General features: G+C 34.1%; 1 protein-coding gene across 3 annotated transcripts; it reads right to left on the bottom strand.

Moving 5' to 3' along the window:
- Positions 1–5,673: 5,673 nt before the first annotated feature.
- On the bottom strand, positions 5,674–27,585 carry MLH1 (MUTL-homolog 1). 3 transcript variants are annotated; one of them, XM_007020076.3, is made up of 16 exons: positions 27,228–27,585; positions 26,941–27,113; positions 26,754–26,826; positions 25,714–25,848; positions 25,384–25,594; positions 23,979–24,127; positions 16,890–16,988; positions 15,303–15,372; positions 15,045–15,180; positions 14,519–14,613; positions 14,328–14,436; positions 11,014–11,179; positions 10,078–10,239; positions 8,931–9,105; positions 6,932–7,095; positions 5,674–6,203 (listed from the first exon to the last, which is right to left on the bottom strand). In XM_007020076.3, the coding sequence occupies exons 1-16, from the start codon at positions 27,453–27,455 to the stop codon at positions 6,159–6,161; spliced, it is 2,190 nt and encodes a 729-aa protein (XP_007020138.3). In that variant the 5' UTR covers positions 27,456–27,585; the 3' UTR covers positions 5,674–6,158. The 3 variants fall into 3 exon arrangements, with proteins under 3 accessions (XP_007020138.3, XP_088665222.1, XP_017981755.2); XM_088809096.1 differs by lacking the exons at positions 26,754–26,826; positions 26,941–27,113; positions 27,228–27,585 and adding an exon at positions 25,981–26,297; XM_018126266.2 differs by lacking the exons at positions 5,674–6,203; positions 6,932–7,095; positions 8,931–9,105 and adding an exon at positions 9,189–9,215.
- Between the last annotated feature and the right edge of the window lie 62 nt (positions 27,586–27,647).

The raw sequence follows: 27,647 nt of genomic DNA, 5'->3' as shown, positions 1-27,647 counted from the left end.
AAATCCGTCAATAAAGTCATCGATCGAAAGTTTTTCTATAGGTAAATCCATCAGTAATATACCGATGAATCTTGCGGTTGGCAAGTAATAACTTGCCAAAAATAACGTCATCTCCCACATGACAGCCACATGTCTTCAAATCTAAAGAAAAACATAAGACTATAGTTTTTGGTAAGTTCTTCTTTCATACCTATTTCAATAATTTATGCATAACTTTTGCTCTAAAAGTCCAAACAATGTGATTCTAGATGCATTGGAAAGCTAAGAAATAGGGCCATAATTATTATGTTTACCATTTCATCAAATTCATACAGGATCAAGGAGAAAAACTCATCACAAGTTGTTGGGAATTAAGAAATTATGAATTATCCATACTGAGATTGTACCAACAAAAAAAAGAAAAACATAAGACTATAGTTTCAACTTCATCTTGGATTTCTCATACATTACAATCTAAAGAAAAAGTGAAAAAGAATTTTATTATTGTTCTATTTATAACAATGTGGAAACCACGATTGAATTTGATTTTATTCGAACTTCCTCTGTATTGTCATCTTTATGTGAAAGTTCTCACATCATCTGATCCATTAGCTGGTTAAACTCTTCTTGATGGCTTAGGAAATTTTCTAATCTGGGGTTTGATAAACTTCAGAATTTGGTTTAGGAATTTGGATTAGGGAGCAATTAGATTAAGGTTATTTTAATTTTTTTTTTTTTGTTTTAAAAATATGAACCAATAATTTAGGACATGTGATTAGGCAAAAGAGAAAAAGTCAAGTCAACAACCAAAAAATCAAGTCAATAACATCTTTAGCCATGTCATTTGTCACATGGTAGTCCCATCCTCCAACATGCCACATCATTGACACATGATATTAAATTGTTAGACATTTTTCAACAATTATAATGGAAGAATGAAAGGAAGAAAGTTCTTTGAACATTATAATTGTTTGTTCAAAAATTAAGTTTGTTCAAATAGTTATATTGGAAATAAAACAATTATGTTTTTTGGAAAATAAACAATTGTATCTATTGAAAATAGATAGTTATGTCTGTTGAGAAGCGGAATCTTTGCCTCGCTGGTTAAAGATGTATGGAAAAAAGGCAAGAGAGAAACAATTAGCAATCATTCACTCCATTTTCTTTAAATTCTTCTTAGATTGCTTTTATAGTATTTTGCCACAGTAAAACTTTATAGAATTTGATAATCTTGTTGTACCCCAGTAAGTGCTCAATGGATTGATTTCATCAGTATGTCTGTCGAGAAGCGGAATCTTTGCCTCTCTGGTTAAAGATATATGGAAAAAAGGCAAGAGAGAAACTATTAGCAATCATTCACTCCACTTTCTTCAAATTCTTCTTAGATTGCTTCTATAGTATTTTGCTACAGTAAAACTTCATAGAATTTGATAATCTTGTTGTACCCCAGTGAGTGCTCAATGGATTGATTTCATCAGTACAAAACGTAGTTAATCATTGAACTTCATTGTATCTTTGAGGTTTATATCTCGGTAACTCTTTTGCACACTATAAGTGAGGGCAAATAAAACTTGAAAGAAAGTGGCATTGTTACACGCCTTGAAGCCATTTCTTGATTTTTCAATTCTGTGTTCCATCATAAATTGACAATTGTAACTTTGAATAACAGTGGTCAATTAACAATTAGTAATAAAGGCTTGTTTGATCCAAAATAAAAACATAGGAGTTTAACCGAATATAATAAAAGCATAGGGGCTAAATTAACATTTTTTATATAGTTTTGTTACACACGTGCTTTATTGCTTCTGAACCAATCCACCTAGCATCATTATCCTCAAGCACAATAATTTCAAAAGTCATGGCCGCAAAATTTTTAGACATATCAACACTTGAAGAAGAAGAAGCATTTTTCTTCTTCAACAATCAACATTGTTTCTTGAAATGTCTTAACTTTCCACAATGAAAGCATGCTTCTTTCTTTTTCTTTTTGAATTCCAACCTTTTAGCAATATGTTTCAATTTCGTTTTATGCTTAATGGTATATTCTTCCTCCTTAGCAAGCACTTTGACTTTACAAAAATCAGAAACATTTTTGTTTCTTGTATTCCTCCTCAATTCAAAGATGATTGGTCAACCCTTAGGAGTTATTCTTTTTCTTGTGCTTCAAATTTCTTTTAAAATCTTCCCATGATGAAGGAAGTTTATGACACAATTATAGTTTCACCAATGTTCATCTTATAGTTTTTTTTTTAAAAAAAAAATATGTTGATCATCTTAGAGTTTTTTTTTTAAAAAAAAAAAAAACTATGTTGATCATCTTAGAGTTAATAGACGCATAGTTGTAACCACACAACTCTATTAAATATGCAACAACTAAGAATACAGGCAATTGATGCAAATAAATTCGAGAAACGGAAGAAACTTATTCGATAATCCAATGAAAATCATTTTGTCATTTTCTTTGTTATCATCAAACTAGTCCACTTTGAAAAAAGTTAAGGTCAATTCCCTTAAGGGATGCTTGGTTAGGGGGAATGGAATAGCCATTCCTCCCCTATTATCATTCTTGAGATAAAGCTGCATTTGGTTCAATGGAATGGCTATTCTTCAGAATAACCATTCCAAGAGAAACCTGAATAGCCATTACCAAGGCCCCCCTTGGTAATAGCTATTCCAAATTGTTGGGAATAAAAAAAAAAAAAGTTAATTAGACAAATATACCCTTTTACAATTTAAAAAATTACCTTATAAAAAATACTAAACCTATTTTTTTCTCTCTCTTCCTCACTCCTCTCTCTTCCTCACTCCTCTCTCTAAAGCACAAAAGACACAAAATTTTTTACTTCATTTTCAAAAAAAGGGAAATGAAAATATTTAAATATTATTTAATATATTAATATTATTTCACTATAATAAATATTATAAAGCATATTACTTAATATTATTATTTGAATATAATAAATGTAACAAAGAATATTATTTAGTATTATTTAAATTTAATGAAGAATATATTTTATTTTTTAATATTAAATATTATTTAATTATAATAAAAGGTTTAATTATCTTCTAATACAAAATATTATTAAATTATAATAAAAATATGTTTGTATTTTGGTGAAAATATTATTTAATTATAGTAAAAGTTATTTTGATTTTATTGCTCAGAATATTTTTATCTTTTAACAAAATAAATTCTTTAATTTTAATAAAGAGTATTTATTTCTCATCATAGTTTTTTTTGTTTTTTAATTAAAAAATCTTTAAATTTTAATAAAGGGTATTTTTATCATTTACCCATTATTCCTTAACCATTCTTAAAATTATTCCTGCCAACCAAATAATAGAATAAGTAATAATAGCAATTTCTATCCTATTCCATTCTCATGAACCAATCTACATAATAGTTATTCTTCCTCCATTCTATTCCCTTGGAATGACTATTCTATTCATATTCTATTCTTTCTAGTGAACCAAGCATGCCATTAATGTTTCACTTACAATAGACATTATTGAACAAAAATAAAACCTTATGATTGTTACTTGCAAACAAAAAATATTAGGGAAAAGCTTCAGAGGAATATAAGCTACAAACCTCGAGAATACAATGAAACCTAATAACTGATTGTGTTTTACATTGAGAAAATCAATTCGCTAAACGTACACTCACCAACGTATAACAAAATTATCAAACTCTTATAGATTTTTTCTGCAGTAAAACAATATAAAAGCAATGAAGAGTACTTGGAGAAGGAAGAGAAATTGGTTGAAAATTGTTTTTATATCATTCCAAAAAACCAAAGAGTCTTATTTATACACAAATATATCTTTTTGTACAAGTATAATATTTTGAATAAACATAACTATTAAACAAATATATTTATTTGAACAAACATAACTGTTAAAATAGATATAACTATTTGAACAAATATCCGTTCAAAAAAAAAAAAATTTCTTTTTTTTTTGCGTTCATTATGTCCAGCACATAATGTGTCCACATTTGTTTAGACATATGCTTGCATTCGTGAACCATGATGGATTGAGCCTCCCACAGTCCTACCCCACACCATGTGAAAGGATTTTCAACCCATTCCTTTGGGCCTCAATGTCTCTCTTTACATACATATAACTTTTAATTTACTTGCATTAAACTCAAGGAAAATTTTGATTCCATGTTGAAATGAGATGATTTTGACAATGACTGACATTACTTCAACAAACAATTTGTCCCCAAAAACAAGGTAGATGAAATTTTACAACTGAAATGTGAAATCAATTAATCACCGTGGACAATTATTGATTTTCGGTGGCCTAACCAAACCTGCCACCCGAAGGAAGTAAACACAAGTGAGAAAGCAAAGTCCCAAGTTTCCATTTTCATGTCAGCAAATGCGTGAGTCCATAACTCTTTAACATTTGTTCCATTTCCTTGAAACTTTTTGTTTTAAATATTCAGAGATGAAACAAGGCAGAGCTCTCGACACAAGATGGATGGACTTCCCAAAGCTATACGGTCCGGTTCAATCACCCAAAGCAGGGAGTAGAGAACATGAAGAAGAAGGGGAGATGTTTGGGGTGATTTTGAGCAGGAGTCGTTCAGTTTCATTTGCTCCCACTCTTGCCTTGAGAGCTGAAAAAGAGAATTCAGCACTTGAGAATGCAGCGAGGAGGGCATTTTCTATGAGGAGATCGACCTCTGTTCCAAGTGGATATTACAAACTATTTGACCATCGCGATCCTTTTGCTGACAATGAAATGCATGTTGCCAGAAAATCCAGGAAAAGGAGGGGCAAGATATTTGAAGCCTGCAGGCGACTAATAGGTCGGGTTTTAGCTTAGTTTAGTTTAATATTTCAGCTGCCGAGTCTCATCTCATCAGCTGGAAGCCTCCCACCTGAGTTGGAATTACCAGTCAAAGCTAGCCTTGTCCCCATTGACAAACCGTAAGCCTAATTGTTCCTCCCTTGTCTTTGTATTCCAGTCATAGCTACGTCTTGAAGGTATTGCAGGCACATTCTCCTCCTGCTGAATAAAGCATTAAGAGCCCATCCCTTACAAGGTTTCTCTTTCTTCATTGCTGAACCTCTCCTCTTTATTTAGAGCTTTACATTTCTTTTTTTTTTTTGAAAGAATTTATGAATTATTGTGGAGCTTTCAGCTTGATTAGTAAAATATAATAAAAGGGGTGCTCAAACACAATGAAACGAAAAAATTAATTAAATCTAACTCTCCACGTGTTTAAAACATATTCAAAGTCGAGACTATTACCCTTTCTTAAAAAAATTTAACTTGATAAGATGTACAGTATCCATACTTGTAAATTTTTCAAAATCCATTACGTGTGAAATTTTAACACTTTACTTCTTTTAAAGCACTTGACAGGACACACAACATACTAAAAGACAATTTTAATTATCCTCGGAATCCTTGTTTTCCATTTTAATTATGCACAAGAATTGAGAAGGAAGAATTGGAAATATACCCTAAAAGTAAGAGGGGTCAACATTCTTGAAAGCATACAACTCCCTCTTGTACCCCAAAAACCCAAAAAGAATTTGCAGGAGAGAGTTGGGAATTTAAACAGGTACTTCCCACTTCAAACAGCCCTTAATTTATCTCTACTACCAACCCACCCACAGCAATTATAAAATGAGACCAAAACACCAAGCTAAAATGTTAGACTTGACATGAATCAACTCTTAACAAGAAAAAAGAAAGAATTTAAATCTAACTCTTTTGAACTATTCGACCAAATGCTCACCTACGATTTACTTGGGCCATATACAGAAAAATTGTTATTCAAATACAAAAGCTTCTCGAGGCTAGAACCTTTTAGATTTAGCTGCCACAGTAGTTGTCGCAAGGACAATAAACAAACAGCTGGCTTTTGGATGGTAGCATATTAACTGTTGCGTACATCTCAGTCTAGTATGGAATCTTGCTAAACATAGCAAAAGGTAATTGGTATAAGGAAAGCGGCATGTTTCTCCTTTTTTTTTTTTTTTTTGGGTTTGGGGAGGGGTTTTCACAGATAGCATATACACATGGCCCTTCAGGCAATACTTCCCATACCAGTTCTCGACCTCAAGCACAATATATCATACTTACTGCAAAATGGAGACCTTCAGATAATAGCCGTCATCTGTGAATTTTCTGACATCATCTAAAGGCAATCTCTTCATTTAGCATCGCTCAAAAATCCTGTAGAGCTTCTCCAGTGAAGCCACCTGAAAAAGGCAAGGATCACAGATTAGTGTACTTCATTATCAACTAAACTGTGGGAGGAGAAGGTGAAAACAAGTTTCTGAAAAAAAGTTCAGCAGTTCTACTATTAGTATTAATTTTTTGGGTTTGTCCCACCAATATTAATCATTAATTATATTATGCATGTCTTATTATTATATATGCTACCATATACAAAAAAACTAATTCAAACTAGAAGAGTAATACCCTACAAAAGTCAATTGCACAATGGGACGTCTATCATCTCCAAGAGGATGCTCCAACTGTTATAACTTCAGACTTCTAAATTTAAAGTCTCAATTCAAAGTCCCAAGTCTTTGAAAGGAGGGTGGTTTTATAGGATAGGAGGTTATGCCCCATCGTGTAACCAAAGGCCCAATGGGTGTCCGTACGAACGTAATAAAAGAGAAATTATGTTTGGACCAAACATGGTTAGAAATTGAGACTCCATCTTGGAGATCTTGGGTTTAAATCTTAAGATGTGAGAGATGGGATTTATTGGATGAGAGATGGCCACTGCCTACCTTCTGGCCCAAGATCATATGTACCAAAAAAAGAAAAGAAAACAGAAACTAGCTATGGATTAGTATATATAACATGTTGATGGTAGTAGTCATAAGGTTTCAATAAGACTAGCAAACTATGGAAGGAAAGGAACTCCTAGAGTAAACTCTGCCTATATTAGCACTTGTGAAGAGTAAAATCTGCCTACCCTGACAAAGGTTCCATTAACAGCCATTGACGTTGGAGGCTTTAGAAAGAGTCTCATGGATGGAAACAACACATGTTGGATTGACCATTCACGCTGGCCCCATGCAGTCTCTGCTTCTGAAAGTAGTTTGTGCTCAAATTCATCCTCTATTTCAATATCATCCCCTGTGAACACCAGAGCAAACAACGCCAATTACTAAAGGAACATAAATATAAATTTCCCAAAGCATTCTCCAGCACAAGGAATAGAACTATGTTACGTACTCAGACAGATGTTAAACATGGGTATGTATTCAACAGGGTTATGTCATATTGCTGGCAATTCTCTACATTAATTTTGAGGATCTAAGCATCATACCACCTAAATTTTAAGTGTCCAAGAAGTGTCAGACACAGGTACGAGGTAATGTGGAAAGGCTATGTAACATAGTGCATATGGGTTGAAAATTGCAAATTGAAGCAAGAAACCTATTACTTCATAAAGAATTAGACCTGACAATTTTAGACACGACACGAGAAGACAGGGTTAAACAGGTTTAGGTTTAGTCTTATCACGTTTCATGTCTTAACCGTGTCAGACACAAGTAACACGTTTAAACACGTTATCGTGTTAATTGTGTTGTCGTGTTTAAACGTGTATATGTGACATTTATCAACCCATTAAGATTAATAATTAGATACTATTTTAGCCTTACTTAAATAATTTTAAACAATTATTACAAAAGGTTTTTTGTATTTCATAAGGATAATAATGTAACAATATTTTATTATAATTGTTTTATAATTATTGATTTTAAATTTGAACAATAAAATTATATTTAATTGTAAATATTTTAATTTAATTATGTCAAACGTGTTAAATGTGTTAATCGTATTAATCGTGCTATGAAAAAGCTATGTTTAATCACGTTTATTAATCGTGTCGTATTGTATAAAAAATCTTGACACATTTAATAAATATTTCAGTCATGTTGTGTGATGTTACACAGCTATTAAACATATCCGTATACGTGTTTTCAGATGCTGACACAAATAATTATTCGTGCCGTGTTCAAGCTTAGTCTTATTGTGTTGTGTCTTAATCATATCAACACGATTAAGACACAAAAACACCAATTGCCAGGTCTTTAAAGTATGACAGTTATTTGAGCAAAAGCTAGCAAACATTTCATTACCCCTCCCGTCACCTCTTTTCCCCTAGTAAGTACCTGATAGTTAAGATGAACATAAAACTTTACTCTCCTCAAAATAGTCTTTGAAACAAAAGGCATAAAGAAAACTAGAACACAATTAGATAACAAAGTACTCAGAAAAAAACTATTATATAAATTTATGCAGCACGACTCTTCTTAGATCACAAGAACCTTATATAGCCCCATTGTCAATAGTATGCTCAATTGCTGATAAGATAAACTAAATAACAAAAATGATAAAGAACAATGTTTCTAGAGGTGAAAATTTAAGTTAAGATTACCCAAGTTGGGTGAAGAGAAGAAAAAGCAATGCCATATATTTTGAATAGAAGTAACACAACTAGCAATAATTTGAAATTAATCTACAATATTTTATGTAATTTGAAATTGTGTTAAAATTATGACAAATTTAAAGCAAACTTTCTAGTAAAACAAGCACAAATCAAATAAATTTCCTTAAAAGTAAGAGTTTCCTAATTAGTGGCCCAAGGACATCTGTTAAGTCTAATATTTTAATGCAATGGTTTGTCTTTAATGTAGTGATTTTCATTTATGATTTACTATTTCTAGACTGCATTAAATTCCAACCGGCAACAACTGCATTTGGTGCATCTTAAAACGGGCCTTAGAGCACTCAGCAGCAGGGAAAAGCTATAACATTGCATTTTATCTTGGCTTGCAGTTCCACTAGTAAAATTGATTTACTTATTACTGCTACAAGTATTGCCATGCTCATGCTTTCTACTAGTCTCACAAAAAAGAAGGCTTATCTTCAAGGGAAACATACACAATGAGATTCAGACATACCAATGTCACAAGAAGACTTTCCTACATCTTGAGGATTCTTCCCATGTTTTCTCTTTCTATAAAATTCCAATCCTTCACCTGATGGATGTGGCAACAGAGGAGGATGCATGGCATAAAAATTCCCAAGAGCAGCTGCAAGTGATTGGAAGCAATTTTTTTCATCTTCCCAATCAACCTACAGTAAATAGGAGAAATCATAATTTGTACAAACAAGTATTTAATTCCATGAAAAGGTTATATGTAAAAAGTTTGACACTTACATGTAAGTAGTATCAGCTATCACCACTGATAAAGCAAGATACATCTTAGTAAAATAGATAAAATGAAGCACTTGTACAACAGTAGAAATTACCTGGTAAATTAATATATATACTTTCTCACTTATTTTTCTAATCCATACCTATGGTGGTTCCTTCAAGTGCTTCAAGCATGACTTGTTACAAACACAATTACAACAATAGCCAAAAAAGAAAAAGAAAATGAAAGAAAAAGGGCCTAGGCAAAGAAAGGGAGGAGGGAGGCTGCCAATGGGAGCGAATTAGATAAGGGAAAGAGAGAGTGAAGTTTAGACAGGAGGAAAAGAAAGGTAAAAGAAAGGAAGGAGGAATAAGAGAGAGAAAAGAAGGGGAGCAAAGTTCTCAATGTCACCGACAATGACGCAGATGATGGTGACAAAGGAGAGAAATGAACCCTAGATTAAAGCAACGGATAGGGGCTTGATGAAGTATCTGAAAAGGTCAAAAAAGGGGGAGGGAAGAGAGGGGAGAAATAAAAAAGAAAACAAGGAAAGGTATGTGAGATCGAACATATATATATACACACACACACAGAGTGAGAGAGAAACAAGAAAAAGAGCAGAAGTAACAAGATCCATTTGCATGCAAAACTCCATGTTGCTAATGTTGTCATAAGAATGACTTTAATGTGAAAACACATGAACTACCACTTCATTGTTCTCACTCTTTGAATTATTGGCAGTCTGTGTGCAGAATGAACACAAAAATTCAATTTCAAGTGAGATCACACATAAGTTTGTGAGGAAGAGCTAATTTAACTTTTTAAGCACAAAAAGCTCACAGTCTCTAACAACTACCAGATGTCATGGCAATAGAAACAAGAATTACAGTAATTAAACACTGGAACTTACATCATTGCCCAAACATAGTAAGAATTCAGGAACACGATCCATGTCTGGAGTGTACTGGTCAAGTAGTATTGGAAGCCTAGACAGATTCCCATCTGAATCAATAAAAATGCAGAAATACTCCTCTAGCATTTCAGCTTTTTGCTTAAGCAGCTGTGTATTCATCTGCAGAAGATCAGAGGTTTGTATAAGCGCAACCATAATGGGTCACAAGGCACACATGTTGAAAGCTGCAAAAACAAATGTATTATGTACTTGAAAAGCAACTTTATGGCCTTAAATGAAATCAACTAACACATAATGAAAAATGAGAACCAGTCACATCAATCTTCATTTAAATTAAAAAATAAAGGAAAGGAAAAGAAAGAACCAAAAAAAGAAATTATATCTTTATGCATTTTTGTTGCTTTTTCACTCTTACTCTTTTTTCCTTTTGCTATGATCCTTTCTCTTGTTTGCTGATGGAGGGAAAGAAAATGCATTTTGCAATAATTTTCGGATTAGTTTTTTTTTTTTTTTTGAAGATTCGAATTAGTTAAAGATGTGAAAATTTGTTTTCTGATTAATTCTATAAACTCAGACAAGCTCAGGTGGCCGAACGACTGACAATTACACAAGCTAGGCCTCAGACTGAACTGGTTCTCCCTTAAAATAGTCCCCCTCACTGGACCTAGCAAAATATGGACAACCAAACCAGGCTTGACACGGTATGAAATTGTCCTGCTTGACAATTTATATGTTATACAACCTTTAAACCACAAGGCAAGTTATACTGTTTACATTAATGAAAAGCATATAATACAACCTGCTATGTATAAATATATTACTAGCTATATTTAAGTCAGTTCAATCAAGACAACAGTTATTTCTATCAGTCTCAATCATGCTGGAAAATTCAGACAGAATTTCAATCAATCATGAAAGAAGAAATGAAGTTACTTCTGCAATCTTCATTTTGAGGTCATCATTTTCATTGCATTCTAGGTCCAACTCCTCCTCCTTCAGCGCCAACATAAGTAACTCTTGCAGGGGTGCTGATTCGCTTAGTTGGATAGCATTAAAATGAGCAAATCGACGAAGAACTTGCTGATACATAAGTTCTTTGCTGCAAATGCAGACAAAAAGGAAATTTCAAAAAACAATACAAAATAAAATATCTGCTTTCCAGGAGAACTCAGCAAAAGGACGCAAGGTGTGAATCCAACTCAAGCATACAAGGCTTCGAAGTTCATTATCTCCTATATTTATAATCAATTCTTCTTATTAATGCATAAAATACATTGTTAGTCCAACTTTGACAAACTTTCAATCAGAAAAAATCAACCTTGTAAAGGCATTAGTCTTTGCTATCAATATGAACAAAAATGATCACATGGTGCCACATATTAGTCATGCCATAACAAGACCAAAAAAGATAAAAAGTAACAACTATTTGCAGGCAATTATCTTCATTTATTATTAAAAAGGAAAGCGCATAAAATGTTAGTGACAGCATCTAAAAAGAAAAACAGCCTAGGAACTTGGTACATACATGATAAATTGTGTTTGTTTATATATGTAAGGCTACATGGTTAATGCAGGGACTTCATGTGGCACAGGCAAATAGACTGAAAAAAGTAACTTTATACATGCAGCTCTTCTATGAGAGTGTGATGATTTGCCCAAATTAATGCTGACTTATATGTCTAAAAGGCTACATCTAGATCTTACCTTTATTTAATTTATTGATCTTTTTACCCTGTTTAACATTGTTCTCTTTTGCAACTTAAGAGAAAAGGAAAAAGTTTTGACTGATCAATCTATTTAATTTATTGTGGTAGAACCTGCACGGGATGCCATGAAGAGGTGAATTTTCAAGTAGGTTTGACCAGATGAGAGCCTTCTATCTTCCCTCCCCCACCCTGGCCCCGAAAAATAGTAATATTATATATGCAAAGTTTCATTATGCCTGTCATGCATAATTGTAAGTTGCCTTGTAATAATTGTTTACTATTTTCACCATTCTATTTCTCTTTTTCCTATACTATGGCATCAACCATAATTTCAAATTTTTTTCTTCACTGATACGGTTAAACAGCAGGTTTCAATAGTATGATGGTCTACCGTAAAATAGTTACCTCATGAGATTTTGTTCAACTTGAATTTGTACTACAAATGGTACAACTAAATGACTTGGTGCTACAAGCATTTCCTTGATGTTATAACTCAAGATTTGCACAAGCAAAATGATTTCTTGTGGATGCTGACGACACTTTGAGCCAAAAACTAGTCAAGTCTCTTTCTAAAAATTTAATGGAATTTCTGGTGTCTGCCTTTATCTTGTTTGTTTTACAATACCTTCTGTCTGTCCTGTTAGATGATTATACATTTGAAAGATTATGCCCATTCTGATTTTATTTGAGAGTGTTGGTTATAATGTTCTATTTACACATGCATCTTCATTTCCTTCAATCTTTGTATCCAAAACGTGCTCCTTTTAACAAGTTATGCAAGATGTGTAAGCACGCATATGTACAGTTTAGATTTGTAATCTTCATTTCAAACCATTGCAAGCTCTCAAGAAAAAGGTTTACTACCATTTCCTACCCAATACTCCACAAAATCCATATAGTTTCACATTTTAGCAATCTTGTTTCAAAGATAGGGATTCAATCATCATTAATACCCTTCTCAACCCATTTTCATAATCCTGAATACGAAAATTTCAACTGTGAATTAGTCTTTGCATTTTATTTTTAAATCCCATGTGTGTTCGTGCAGCTATCATTTTGCTGATTTTCATTTAAGTAGTGCTCTGCAACACGATTGTTCATGTTGCAAGAAAAATTTTTGATGTAGATCTTAATTGTTACTATGTCATTAAGTCTTAAGTTTTCCCTTTGTCGTGATTTAGAATGTCTTATGAGCTATAGCAATGTTGGGTTTGAAAGTGTCTCTTCAAAAAAGTCTAGACCTCCTTGCTTTCTACCCACTGTACTGCATTTTAAGTAATAAATTTAAGGGTAAACACCACATAAACCCCTTGTGATATGACTTTTCTCACATAACACCCTGAGGTTCTTTTTTTTTATTTCCCAAATAAAACCTTGTGTTTTACTACTGTTACTATAGGGGCAACTATGTTAAATTTTCACTAAAAAGACAATAAGACCCTTATAATTTTCCAAGAAAGACAATAAGACCCTTATATTTAGAAGCCTTATTTTTTACATTTGAGCCCTAAATTCCCAATTTTAATATTTTATGATTTATGAAGTAGACATAAAAACAAAATACAATCTATAATGTCAATACGGAACAACATCAAACTTATTAATTTAAAATATAAAATACAACACTCAAAGCACAAGTACATAGATAACATTTGCAACAAAATACACTTGACAAAAAGGACAATTCATGAAAATTGCAAAAAACTGCAAACCTCATTTTCTTCACATCACTTCTGCGCACTAAGAGATTTTACTCACCTTAGAGCAAATCCATATCCCTATTTTCTTTTTTCTTTATATACAAAAACTTGTATCCCTATTCAACTTTAAAGAAGTGTGCTTGATTTTACTAGACTATAAAATGTTAGTGATATTTTAAAAAGGCTCCTTCAATCTGCCACTTTCTGCTCAATCAAATGGCATCTAATCATGCAAAGGTACATAAACACATACTACTTTATGTTTGTGATAAACCACTTGAAAAGTTATGGCTTCTCTCTTTGAAGAAGAATTTGGGAATTGAGGGCTCAAATGTAAAAAATAAGGCTTTTAACTATAAGGGCCTTATTGTATTTCTAGTGAAAATTATAATGATCTTATTATCTTTTTAGTGAAAATTTAACATTGTTACCCCACTGTGGGATTAGTAGTAAAACACAAGGTTTTATTTGGGAAAAAAAGAACCTCAAGGTGTTACGTGAAAAAATATCATACCCTAAGGGGTCTATGTAGGGTTTACCCTAAATTTAAATCTTAATGGGAAGAAAGAATGACAATGATAAAGTTGTGTTCACATGGTGTGCAAAAGTTAGCTTCAGTGATATCATTTTTACTTTTAAATTTAACCTTCTTGGTGTTGGGTTCTTTTCATGATTTTTTGTTTTAAACTCAATTTGGTTGCCATAATGTCTGGGAATCTGATGAGTTAATGTTTAGTCCCAAAAAAAAAGGCAAAATTTTACTTTGCTGTCCCATAGAGGTGCATATACTTGTCATAAGCACATAAGCATGTGGGATTTCAGGAATGTGTGGAAAAATTACCTTAAGTTCACCACATTAGCAAGATATAGATGAGTATTATGCTGAAGCAATGCAAAAACATCATCTGCCATTCCAACATAAGTGCATTGTCTCACAATGTCCAGCAGGCCTACATAATAAATTTTAGTAAGAATTATCGGATAAGTGCACCCAACTAAATTTTCTAGCACAATAAATTGTCACACAATTACCAGAGTGACATTTGCTATCAATATCATTGATAAGCTCCTGAATGCTAGTAAGATCTGCAGTTTCCCTCAGGTTCCTTCTTTGTCTAACTGACGACCTGCATATGAAGATTAAATATAGATGGATAGATAGATCAAAGTAGACTTATTTTATGTTTAAAAATACAGGCATCAGATACTCAAAACGCTTTAGCATTCTTGCACATTAATTTTTTAGAAAACCAAAATAAAGGAAGGGGGAGGAAAGGAAAAAAAAAGGAATTCAGAACATCTTTCTTTTGCAGCAAAGTCCATATGAGCACCTATTAAAATTTCCTAGGGAAGTGTAGAAACCAAAAGCATTTCTGAAAAAGCAGGGATTCTCCAGAGTAACTCAACATAATAGGAAATGGACTGTAAAAGAGAGGCTAGGTACAAGAAGGTAAGAACAAGCCCTGCCATCTCTTCCAGATAAGTCTAAACAGTACAGCAATTAAAAAAGAAAGAGCAGTTTACTCTTTTATAAGCATGGACTATCTATGCGTCCTACCTCACTGCTGTCAAGCTTGAATTCATTTCAAGGTGGTTCTGGGGTTTCTTATACAAGTAGGCATGCAACCTTCCAGCTGGATCTGATGAATCTGTTCTTACCATTTTGTGCACTGGAACTTTCTGTGATTTTGATCCTGAGAGTTCGAAAATGCACACAGACTATGAACAAATATAATTGAATGAACGTGTTCAGATTCAGAGTAGGAAATCCAAGAGCATGTAAGAGTCACGAGGAGAATGTTTTCTGTAGCATTACCAGAGGGTGAGGGATTAAGGTGTGACTCATTGTTTGTAATTGAGGGAACAGATGGAGAGGATTCCACTGTCTGTCATACGCAATAGACACCAGATGACAAGAAGAAAGTGCACAAGTGAGACTGCAATATCCATTTAAAAATGCTGAGAACTGAAAAATTAGTTGGAACATAAGATAAAAATTCAACAGTTTTCTTGCACTCTAGACAGCAAATTGCTAAAAATGAGCCAGCAAAAGATTCTTTGAGCATTTTGTAGACAGTGAATTGCTAGGAAAGGAGTCAGAAGATGGTTCTACAACTATTAGAAACTTTCTCCCCATGTTCTGAGAGCATTTTCTTCTGGAGTCCTAGTTTACACAGGAAACTGAATAAAGAGTTTAGCTCGACTTGCAGAAGTGCTTTAATTAACCAATCAACTTTTTCATTTGGGAGAGCACCTGTATCATAACTACATAGTTGTTTCTATTATCAAACAAAGCCATGTTAAAGTTAACTAAATATTAGTGCAAAAGGACAAGCACACAGCCTATGCTCAAAGATGTGTCTTGAGTTACTTACTACTGTTGGACCTTTAGTTATTTATCTACCTGCCTCTATTCTCAAACTGTCACTGTTACTGTTATATTCATGTTCTTGATAAATCTTTAATTTCCTCCAGTTTATACTGAATTTGTTGGAGTACCTAGGCACGCATGGCACCCTAGACCTTCTCATTTTCTTTCTGTTTTCTTTTCCCTTTCCCCCTAAAGACAAATAAGCATTAGAAACTATCGTTCCTTCATGTAGCATCTCATGCAAGACCATAGTGTTTAGTGATCAAGATTTTCAACAATAGTAACCCAGATAAAATAAGGTTGCAATAATGGATCACGATACGAGCTTTTTCATAAAAACAAATGGATTGCAATAAGAGAACAGAACATCAATTAAAAAAAAGAATTTAACAGAAATATAAGTTGGTCATTCCATTGCCATAAAGAAAATCAAGACTTTACCCATGTGTGGACAAGAACAACAACCTTGTAAGAAACCAAACTATAAATGTGCAAAATTTAATGACCATGGATTTAGAGATTAAATGAGTAAAGTGGGTTATAAAAACAAATAACACTCCCACCTCACCCCCTAGAGAGAGAGAAATGCTTTGCTGAGGTTAGCTCAAAAGTCTATCAGAAAAATCTTTACACTTCTCCAAGAGAAAAAAAAAGGGATAAAAAAAGATGGAAGACAAAAATACATATTAAAACTTCTAAAAGTAGACCCAAAATGTCAAATAATGCAACAGCCAATCAGCCAGATCCTACTCATCATCTTCAACAAGTTAAACTAGATGATGCAATAACATGTTATTACTGCACAAAGGCATGAACAAATTGACAAGCTTTCACCTTGATCATAGAAATGACTTACAACGTTATCAAACTTTCAGAGTTCATGACAGTTTAAGAAAAAGTGACACTGCAATTTCCTATTCGTCATTATGCTTTTAGAGGCAGTTACACTTTTAAAGACAGGAACACATTCTAAGATCTCTTTGTTGGAAAGCAACAGGTACTACTTCTAATTATAGAAGGGACAACATGTACCTGTTCTTGAAATGTCCTTGACTCATTTGAGTTTCTTAACATTGATTCAACCACAGACTGTATCTTCTCAATAATAACTTCCTGATTTAGAAGGCTTACCTGCACATCAATGTGTGTAAGAAAAAAAATAGGTGAGACTTGAAAAGAGAGAGAAGCCAGAGAAGGAGGAGCACAGGAACCAAACATTTTACAAGAGCTGATTCAACAACAAGCAACTCTCGTAAAGCAAAGACTTAAACATGAACAAAGGTTACTTGCTGTTATAGAATAGGAAATCTGTAAATATTCCTTTATTAATTAATGTAATTATAGGAATTATAATTAATGTACTTATAAGAATTAAGAATCACCATAGTCATAGGGATTTTATTTTCCTTATTTCCTTTATTCTTTTCCTACTTTAGAGATGTTTAGACTGTATACATAGATGATGCATAATGAATGAAATATCCTGAGTTTTCTCTTCCAAAATAACATGGTATCAGAGCCTGCGTAGAGAGAGAACATTCTCAATTCTGGTAGATCTGTTTCCTTTGAAACAGAGTGCTTAGTTTTTGGAGATTTTCACTCAGGTCTTCTCTTTTAGTCTTATAAAATCACGCCGAAAGGTTTTCACAAGATAGTTTGGTACTCTTGTTGGGTTTTGTTACTGGGTTTTCAAGATGGTAGAGTTTGTGCCAGAAAAAAAAATCAATGGTAGTGGCTGATGTGATTCCTGTGATGACAAAGGTCACAGAGCATAAGTTTAATAGTTCCAATTATTTGGAATGGAGCGAGACAATTCGGGCCCATTTAAGAAGCATCGATAAAGATAATCATATTACTAATGATCCTCCTACTAATAATACAAAGCAAACCTGAATGAAGGAAGACGCACAACTGTTCCTATAGAATCGAAATTCCATTAATAATGAGATTATTAGCTTGATTAATCATTGTGAGTTTGTCAAAGAGTTGATGGATTATTTAGATTTTTTATATTCCAATAAAGGAAATATCCCTCGTATTTATGAGGTATGTAAAGCATTTTATTGTGCAGTGAAACAAGATCGGTCTCTCACAGCCTATTTTATGGATTTTAAAAGAATTTATGAGCTTAATGTTCTGTTGTCTTTTAGTCCTGATGTGAAATTTCAGCAAGCTCAATAGGAACAAATGGCGGTTATGAATTTTCTGGTGAGTCATCCTTCAGAGCTTGAGACTGTCAAATTTTAGATTCTTTCTGGTTCCAAGATCTCCTCCTTGCATGACACCTATACGAGGGTACTTTGTACAAAAGCTCGAGCTCTACGTTCGCTCAAACTAAAAACAATTCTCTTGTAAGTCGTTAGAATAATAGGAGTGGTAACAGAGGAAAGGGAACGGGCAATTGTAACCAAGATGTTGATAGTCGTACTCAGGAGTCAAGAGGAATTGTGTGCTATTATTGTCATGACCCGAGCCATACAAGCTTTTTTTTAGGAAACTCTGAAATAAATCTCAACGAGGTCAATCAACAAATGTTGTAGCTCCTAATATTTTATCTTCTACAAAGTCTATTCTAGTTTCTACAAATGAATTTGCCCAATTCTCTTAGAACCAAGAATCATTAAAATCCACTACTTATCCTATCATTGCTATATCTGAGTCAGGAAATTCCACTACATTTCTTATATCCTCATCATCCAAATGGGTTATTGATTCTAGTGCCTCAGATCACATGACAGATAATTCGAATCTATTTTGCACTTTCCAATCACATACAACCTCCTTTAGTGTTACTTGACCAGATGGATCAGCCTTTTGTGTTCTTGGTTCTGAAATTGTTAATCCAACTCCATCAATTTCATTGTCTCATGTCTTGAGTCTACCGAAGTTTTCATTTAATCTAATCTCTGTTAGTAAACTGACTCGTGCCTTGAATTCTTGTATCTCATTCTTTCCCAATCTTTGTTTATTTCAAGATCTTACGACAAAGCGAATTATTGGTAGAGGTCATGAGTCTGGAGGTCTCTCCTACCTTTTCACACAAGTGCCAATATCCTTTGCTTGTTCATGTGTATTAACTCCCTTTGAGGTGCATTGTCAATTGGGACATCCTTCTCTATCTTCCTTGAAAAAATTATGTCCTCAATTTCAAATGTGTCATCATTGGATTGTGAGTCATGTCAGTTTGCCAAACATCGTCTCCCGTCAATTTCCAAAGTCAATAAACAGGCTGTGTCCAATTTTGAGTTAGTCCATTTTGATGTTTGGAGTCCTTGTCCTATCATGTCTAAGTCTGGTTTTAAATACTTTGTTACTTTTGTTGACGACTATACTCGTGTCACTTGGCTATACTTAATGAAAAAACGTTTTGAGTTCTTCTCCATTTTTGGTGCCTTTTGTGATGCAATAAAAACACAATTTAATGTTTTTGTGCGCACATTGTGAAGTGATAATGCCAAAGAATATTTTTTCGATAAATTTCAATCCTATATGATTCAAAATGGAAATCTCCGTCAATCTTCTTGTATTGATACACTTCTCAAAATGGAGTTGCCGAAAGGAAAAATAGACATCTCCTTGAGGTAACCCAAGCACTGCTTTTTCAGATAAAAGTTCCTAAACAGTTTTGGGCTGATGCCGTCTTCACAACTTGTTTTCTGATTAATCGGATGCCCTCCTCTATCCTTGATGGTGATATTCCCTATATTGTCGTCTTTCCTTCCAAGTCCTTGTTTCCTATTGAACCCAAGATATTTGGTAGTACGTGTTTTGTTTGTGATGTTCATCCCCAAATCACCAAAATAGATCCAAAATCTGTCAAGTGTGTTTTCCTTGAGTATTCTGGTCTTCAGAATGTTACAAATGTTATTCTCCTACTCTTAACCACTATCTTGTCTTTGCAGATGTCACTTTTCTTGCAAATACTTCATTTTTTTCATCTTCTAGTTATGATAGTCAAGGGAGGAATATGATCTACTAGTTTATACTGTAACCCATTCTGTCAGTACCCCAGATATTCTTGCGCCTACTCGACCACCTATTTCTATGTCTGCTCCAGACGATCAGAGACTCAAACCAAATACCCTTTACCAGTTCCTTCACTGTCAGATCTAGTCTCCAGTGATCATGATCCTAGTCTTCATCTCCCTATTGCTTTTCGGAAAGGCAAATGTCAATGTACTTATCCTATTTCATCCTTTGTTTCTACTGATCACTTGTCTCCTCCTTCTAGTTCGTTTGTTGCATCCTAAGATTCTGTTTCAATTCCTAAAACTGTTCATGAAGCCTTGTCTCATCTTGGCTAGCGTGCTGCTATGGTAGAGGAAATGATGGCCTTAGATGGTAACGGTACTTGGGACTTGGTAAATTTGCCCGCCAAGAAGAAAGCTATTAGGTGCATATGGGTATTTGTTGCAAAGGTAAATCTTCATGGATCAATGGCTCACCTTAAAGCCCGCCTTGTTGCTAAAGGGTACGCCCAGACTTATGGTGTTGATTATTTTGATGCTTTCTCTCCAATAGCTAAACTTACCTCTGTTCGTTTAATCATCTCTATGGCGGCTACCTATGATTGGCCTTTACATCAATTAGATATCAAGAATGCTTTTCTACATAGTGACCTCCAGGAAGAAGTGTATATGACGCAACCACCTGGGTTTGTTGCTCAAAGGGAGTATGGGAAAATTTGTCATCTTCGAAAATCCTTGTATGGCCTAAAACAAAACCCTCGTGCTTGGTTTGGCAGATTTAATGAGGCAGTTCAGGAGTTTGGGATGAAGAAGAGTAAGTGTAATCACTCAATGTTTTATAAACAGTCTGACGCTAGCATAATTTTACTAGTTGTGTATGTTGATGATATTGTCTTTACTGAGAGTGACACTGCAGGTATTTCATCTCTCAATTCCTTTCTTCATACCCATTTTTAGACAAAAGATTTGGGTTTGTTTAAGTATTTCTTGGGTGTTAAGGTGACAAGGAGTAAAAAAGGTATATTCTTGTCTTAAAAAAAATATGTTCTTGACTTGTGGATAAAGGCAAGAAAATTAGGTGCTAAGCCATGTAGTGCACCAATGACTCCTAATTTGCAGCTTAAAAAAGAAGATGGTCAATTGTTTGAAGACCCTAAAACGTATAGAAGGCTGATTGAAAAATTGAATTATCTTACAGTGACTCGTTCTGATATTGCATACTCTGTTTGTGTTGTAAGTCAGTTTATGTTTGTTCCAACAATTAACCATTGAGCAGCTTTGGAACAAATCCTATGTTATTTGAAGAGACCTCCAAGATCTGGTCTATTTTGTGGAAATCATGGGCACACTAATATTGAATGTTTTTCAGATGAAGAATAGGCATGTTCCAAGATTGATAGGAGATCCACAACGGGATAATGTTTTTATTGGAGGGAATCTGGTCTCATGGAAAAGTAAGAAGCAGAATGTAGTATCTCAGTCTAGTGTAGAATCAGAATACAAAGCTATGGCACAAACTGTGTGGTAGTATGGATGTATCAGCTATTAAGTGAAGTTGGTCTTAAGTCTTCTTTGTCGGCAAAGTTATGGTGTGATAATCAAGCTACTCTACATATTGCCTCCAATCCCGTGTTTCATGAACGAATTAAGCATATTGAAATTGATTGTCATTTTGTTCATAAAAAGATTTAGCAAAAGTTCATCTCTACAAGATATGTTAAAACAAAAGACCAATTAGAAGATATCTTCACAAAAGCGTTGAATGGAGCTCAAGTTGAATATAATCATAGCACGCTAGGCATGATTAACATCTATGCTCCAGCTAGAGGGGGAGTGTTATAGAATAAGAAATCTGTAAATACTCCTTTTTAATTAACGTAATTATAGAAATTATAATTAACGTAATTATAAGAATTAAGAATCACCATAGTTTTAAGGATTTTATTTTCTTTATTTCCTTTATTCTTTTTCTATTTTAGAGATGTTTAGGCTGTATATATAGATGATGTATTATGAATGAAATATGATGAGTTTTCTCTTCCAAAATAACACTTGCATACTCATGTATCAAGCATTTGTTTCGACAAGGGCTTGTTCTTTAGTTTCTGTTCTTTGGGTCTCGTTTTGTACAACTTTAGCAGATCTAGTTTTCCACTATTTCTTGGAAGTGACATTCTTGTGGTTTTGGAGAGTCAAACATGGAACACATGCTATTATTCTAGTGTTCCATTTTCTTCTTTAAAGACATTCCTTATGCTAATCAAAACAGATCCAGGCATTTGATTGACGCCGTCATTTCCACAAATACACAACACACCTGTCATGAGTTGATTTCCTTTTTCTCCACCTCTGTAGAATACACCATTGAAGACCTTAAAGTCATTACTATTGTTATGTAATTACAACTTTAAAAATTTGGGATTTTTCTATTACAAAATTTCCAGTATTCTATTGTTCAGGGCCAAAACAGTAATTCCAAAAAAGTAAGTACTCTAGGAGTAATGATCTATATCACTTTGAGATAATTGTAGGAGCTTCCAGGAATCCAAATTTATTTTCTTAGGGTCCAACTTTTCCAATTAGGAATTCTAGTCCTAGGACTACTCTAAGAGTCGAAATACCTATGTGGCTTCATATTTGCAAGGGATTGATAGCTAGAATTTAGATGTGATACTTTCCCCCTTTCTTTTTTCTTGCTACTATATTATCAGGCTGTTCAAGCACAGGAAAATCTTCCTTTAAACAAGTTTCTTCTTTTTCTTGCAACCTAAACTGCATTCCCTTTCATTTATGTATCAATTGTAATTCTTGCCCAATACATTCATGTCAATTGCCACAACCAGTTTCCTGAACTCACCAATCAAACCCTAATCTTCTTGCTGCTAGAATTTGCAGCAAGACATTCCTTCTATATTTTCTTTTATGAGATTAAATCTCAATTGAATAAAACCCTAATTGATTCCAAAATGCTAAACCAGACCCTTACCTAAGTTATGAACCCAAGAATCCCTAGTTTTCCTAGCTATAGCCCGCTATAAACCCTAATGGGCAAACCAGCATTGTCAAAGCGTGCACCTAGGCGCTAGGGCTCAAGGCCAATCAGGTAAAATGGCTTGCACCTCCAGACAAGGTGCCTTTGATCTGGCACAAGCCTTTTTTTCAAGGCAAAAGGCACACAAAAAGTGCATCTAACTTTAGTTTCCCTTCGGTCTCTTGAGTTTCTAATTTTAATTGTTAGATATTCTTTTAATAGTAAAAAAAAGGACAATTTCAGCTTCATTTACAGTAACAAAAACTAATAAAATGATATAGTTGATGAACAAAAGTTTTCTTGAAGATGGAAGTAAAGGAAACTTGGACCTTTCTTTGGTTAAATTAATTATGATCATTCTTGATCTTTGAAAGACATTAGGCAAGCTAAAGGAGTAAACTCTTTAATGTATACAAACTAAATAAATATTTTAAGCTTATTAGATATAATACATAGAATTTTCCTAGTCTTGTATATATTAACTATCTTTTAGAAATTATCATCTTCACTCAGACAAGCACTTTTTTTGCACCTTATGTAAGAGTCCTAGCCTAGAGTTCACCTTAAGCTTTTGACAATACTAGGGCAGACAGCCCCAAATCTTCCATAGATCACCTTTATAAATATGTTTCTGCATCCAAATTCTGCATCTCCACATTAAATAGTGGTGGATTAGAACACAAAACCCCTAATCTATACGAGAGACTGAAAAGTTGAATGTAGGCTAGGAATACAAGGAGAAATGTTTTTCTCCCCAAAATAATAAGTACTTCTAGGTTTCCTTTAATAATTGGCTCACAGTAAAGTTGTGTTAGCTACTAGGTGACAACATAAGAAATCAAGCAATAAAAAGGAAGAAAAAATAAACAAAGAAAGCTATTATTGCTTTAATAAGTTTTTGACAAAACTTTAATCCCTTTTCTTTTATCTAAGGTTAGGTTAATTGTGGATGCCATCGTGACAAATGCATGATGAAACTGAACATCAGCTTTTGGCTATACCATTAAGAGATTCATCAATGATTTCTTCCCCAGTACCACCTTATTCATAACTCTTCACCTCTAAGTGCTACAAGTATAATTATCACATGAAAGAGCAGAAAGGAATCCTTGATATGTATACCTCTCTCTTTGTTGGGTGCACGTTCACATCAACATGCTCGGGTGGCAATATAATTGACATATATATGAACGGTTTTGATGCTTTTGGTAAGGTTGCAGAATAAACAATTTCCAGAGCTCTCTTTAAAGCAGTGCATTCAACCAATCTATCTGAAGTAATTGACAAAGAAAAATGAAAAGAACGTGAGATAAGAGATACTAATAATAAAGTACAAAAGCAACAGCATTAGCAAAAGAGAGGATAATAGAAAGAAGTTTAAATATAGGTAATTTTCTGGGCCAATTAAATATGGGTAATGACCTTTTAAAATTGTTGGCCTACAGCTAGAATAACAGTTTCAGCATAAAGGACGAGACTAGGATGAATTCCCAAACCATATGATGTAATGAGTACCCAAAAAGTAAAGGAAAACCAAAAATAAGTATTTCTACAAAAAAACACAGAGAGGGTTCGAGCAGGTTGAGTGAGAGAATGGGAACACAAAAACCCTAATTTCTAACCCTAACCTGACATAAGGCCTAAGTAGGCAGACTCTCCAAATTCATACTACATCATGCATCTTAACCCAAACAAAAAGTCAAAATTTCAGGCATGCCAAATGGAGCTCAATTCTATAAACCTACAATTTTGTTCTCAAACATCAACCTGGTTTGCATGACCAGGTTACACAATCCTTTATCTATTGAGAGGGTTGAATTTGAGGTATTGAAAGAAATGCATGCTGATGATCCAGATTTTGGCCTTATATTACAAGTATGAATGATCAGAAATTAGAACAGCTAGAAATTTTTACATAAAAATGGGTACTTGTTTCGTGGCATTCCTAATTGCTCTATGGAAAGAACAGCTTATTCAAAGGGATTAATTGGAAAAACAATAAAAGTTAGATCTAAAATTTGTGAAAGTTATGTTCAATTTAACTTGTCAGAGCCAAGTACCTCTCAACCAGGAGTTAATGCAGCAGGAAAATAGCCAGCTTTTTAAGTTTCCAGCATAGGGAAAAGAGGAATTTGGCCAGCTAGGAGATTAAGTTGTTTGGTGCCTTCAAATCAGCTGTTAGCTTGTTCATTTCCAATGGGTGATTTTACTTTCTTTCATTTTCTTAAGGGTATTTTATCTAGTGAATCTTGAGCTTCATATAAATGAATTGTTCTGTACATATGGAGGCAGTTTTAGTGTTTCTGAAAAAGTTATCCTTGAGAGCCATCCAAGGTTTCAGTCATTATTTAGCACTGCTACTTGGTTCTGCAGTTGGTTTTGTAAACATCTCATGTATTAGCCACCAACTTTGTTTCATTGTATGCTGCTTCTTTTTCACTTTCAGATAGTCGAGCAGAAGGGAATCAAAATAGAAGTAAGACACCTAGTCGTGTAATAGTTTCAATACAGAAGAGTCAAAACATACCATTGATAAAAAGCACCATTGTTGTTTTCTTTACAACATAATTTGAGTTGGAGATGAAGCCATCCATCTCAAAGACTGAACTAGAGGGATCATTATCTGAAGCTTCAATTTTTATCAGATTCCGAGCAACCGAGAGACCATACACAGATCTGATAGCATCAAGCCTTGATGATGTCGCAACCGAGTGAACATCTGCTCTAGCAGCTCCATGCTGATAACATAACAAGTTAAGAAACGGCGTTACACAAGTCATATTATATATATATACCACTCATGTAAAAAAATATAGCTAACAACTATACAGATAAGTTTTACTGATAAGAGGCCCACCTTTCTACATGAAAAGCTCACATCAATATAATGAATGGCAAACCGGCTTAGCAAGTCCACAATTTTCGTATAATCATCTGCAGAATTTTGTAGTGTCTTCCTCCTAGCAATCATGTTATAGAACAGGTTCTCAACCTGAAATACACAACCAAAAATGAAAGAAATCAAACAATATGAAGGAGCTAACTGCATAGGGTTAAAGTGAACAAAGTAGCTCTTGAGCCATTCACAAGTACTTGAAGCTGGACCTAATATCAGCTCGCTTACCAAAACAAACAAGCTTGAGCTTGAAAATTGAGCTCATCCGAGTTTGAGCAGAAAGGTGCTTGGCTTGTTTATATTTTACAAAGCAAGCTTGGAAATAGCTTGTCAACGAAGTGCACAAGTCGCCGGTGAAGAAAGCTTGCTTATCAAGTCATGAGCAGGTCTCAAGCACAAACAAACTTTGTCTTTTTGTTTTGTTGGGCACGGAGCAAACCTTGTTTAGAAGTTTGTTTCATCTTTCCCCAGGAGTAGTTTTGATTACCTTAATGTTTTTGTTCATGATGTTTAATTATACATATATTGTTTGAAAGAGGCTGAAAATTATGGTTCAAAAATTTTTTATATGTAATTTATTTTAAAATGAGTTTTGAGTGTTAAACCAACTTTTTACAAGCTCAGGCTAGAGCTCCTTTCCAATTGTGTAAGAGCTCAAGGCTAAGTTACATAATTGATTTAATTTCAAGGTGAATAAACATGCCAGAAGCACGTACTTAGATCACATACACTTCCCAACAAGCGCATAAGTTACATAATTGCCGCCACTTAAGCTTACCATGGCTCATGTATTCCCCTAATTGCATTGCCCAAGAGCCATACACTTAAATTATTAATAAATTTTTTCTGTACAAAAACAGAAACCAAATCGGAGAGAAATTTAATCTTATCTTAAACAAAAGAAAACCAATGATTAATAGTTTCCTCAGTTCCATACAAAACATACTTACATGAAATTGACAATAAGTCAAAAGAAAGGAAAACAAAAGTGTAGTTGATACCATTATTTGGGTTCCTTTGACAGCAGCACATGCCTTGGGTTCATGCTCCATCATGCCATCTCTATATGACACCCTGCCCCCAAAAAAAAAAAAAAAAAAACAGCGAAAGAATGGGGTAAGGGGGGAATTGTTAAATGAAGAATAAGAAGGATTTCAACATTTTGTGGAAGAGGTGAGATCCAAGAACCTGTATCCATGCAATTGGCCCTTGGTAATGGTGGTGACGGTCACGTGACCCACATATGTCATGCTCGCTAACGCCTCCCCCCTAAACCCCATCGACTTTATTGACTGCAAATCCTCGTATTTCGACAACTTCGACGTCGTATGCCTCTCACACAATATGGGCAAGTCTTCATGCTATGAACAGCATTGAAATTCAATTAATAACAAATTTTTAGCTACTCTTTTTCTTCCCATTTTAAAGAAATGAAAATTAGCATTCAAAAAGAAAAAAAAAGGGAAGTTCAATACTCGAATGCCATGGCCATCGTCGGAGACTTGAATGAGTTTAAGGCCACCGTCCTTGACGACGACGCTTATGGAAGTGGAGGAGGCGTCTAAACTATTCTCTACCAGCTCTTTGACGGCGGAGACAGGGCGTTGGATTACCTCTCCGGCTGCAATTCGGTTGACGACCGACTCGTCCAGACGGTGGATTTTCGGTAGCTCCTTAGCTTCGCCTGGTGCCTCTATATCCATAGCTGATGCCGAAGTTTGATACGGGTTCTAAGTACTAAACAACAGTACAGAACTCGCGCCAATAAGACACAGTATGATAATCGAACTTTACTCTGTAAAGCCTGCTCTGTTTTTTTTTTTTTTTGGGTACAAGTAGTTAAAAAAAAGGATACAGTTTAATTCGACCCCATTGAAGTACTTATAATTAAATTT

The sequence above is a fragment of the Theobroma cacao genome, chromosome 8 (assembly GCF_053813885.1).
Source record: "Theobroma cacao isolate CCN51 chromosome 8, ASM5381388v1, whole genome shotgun sequence".
Taxonomy (NCBI): domain Eukaryota; kingdom Viridiplantae; phylum Streptophyta; class Magnoliopsida; order Malvales; family Malvaceae; genus Theobroma; species Theobroma cacao.
Note: the sequence above shows the minus strand (reverse complement) of the source record. Positions and strands in the feature narration are given on the sequence as shown.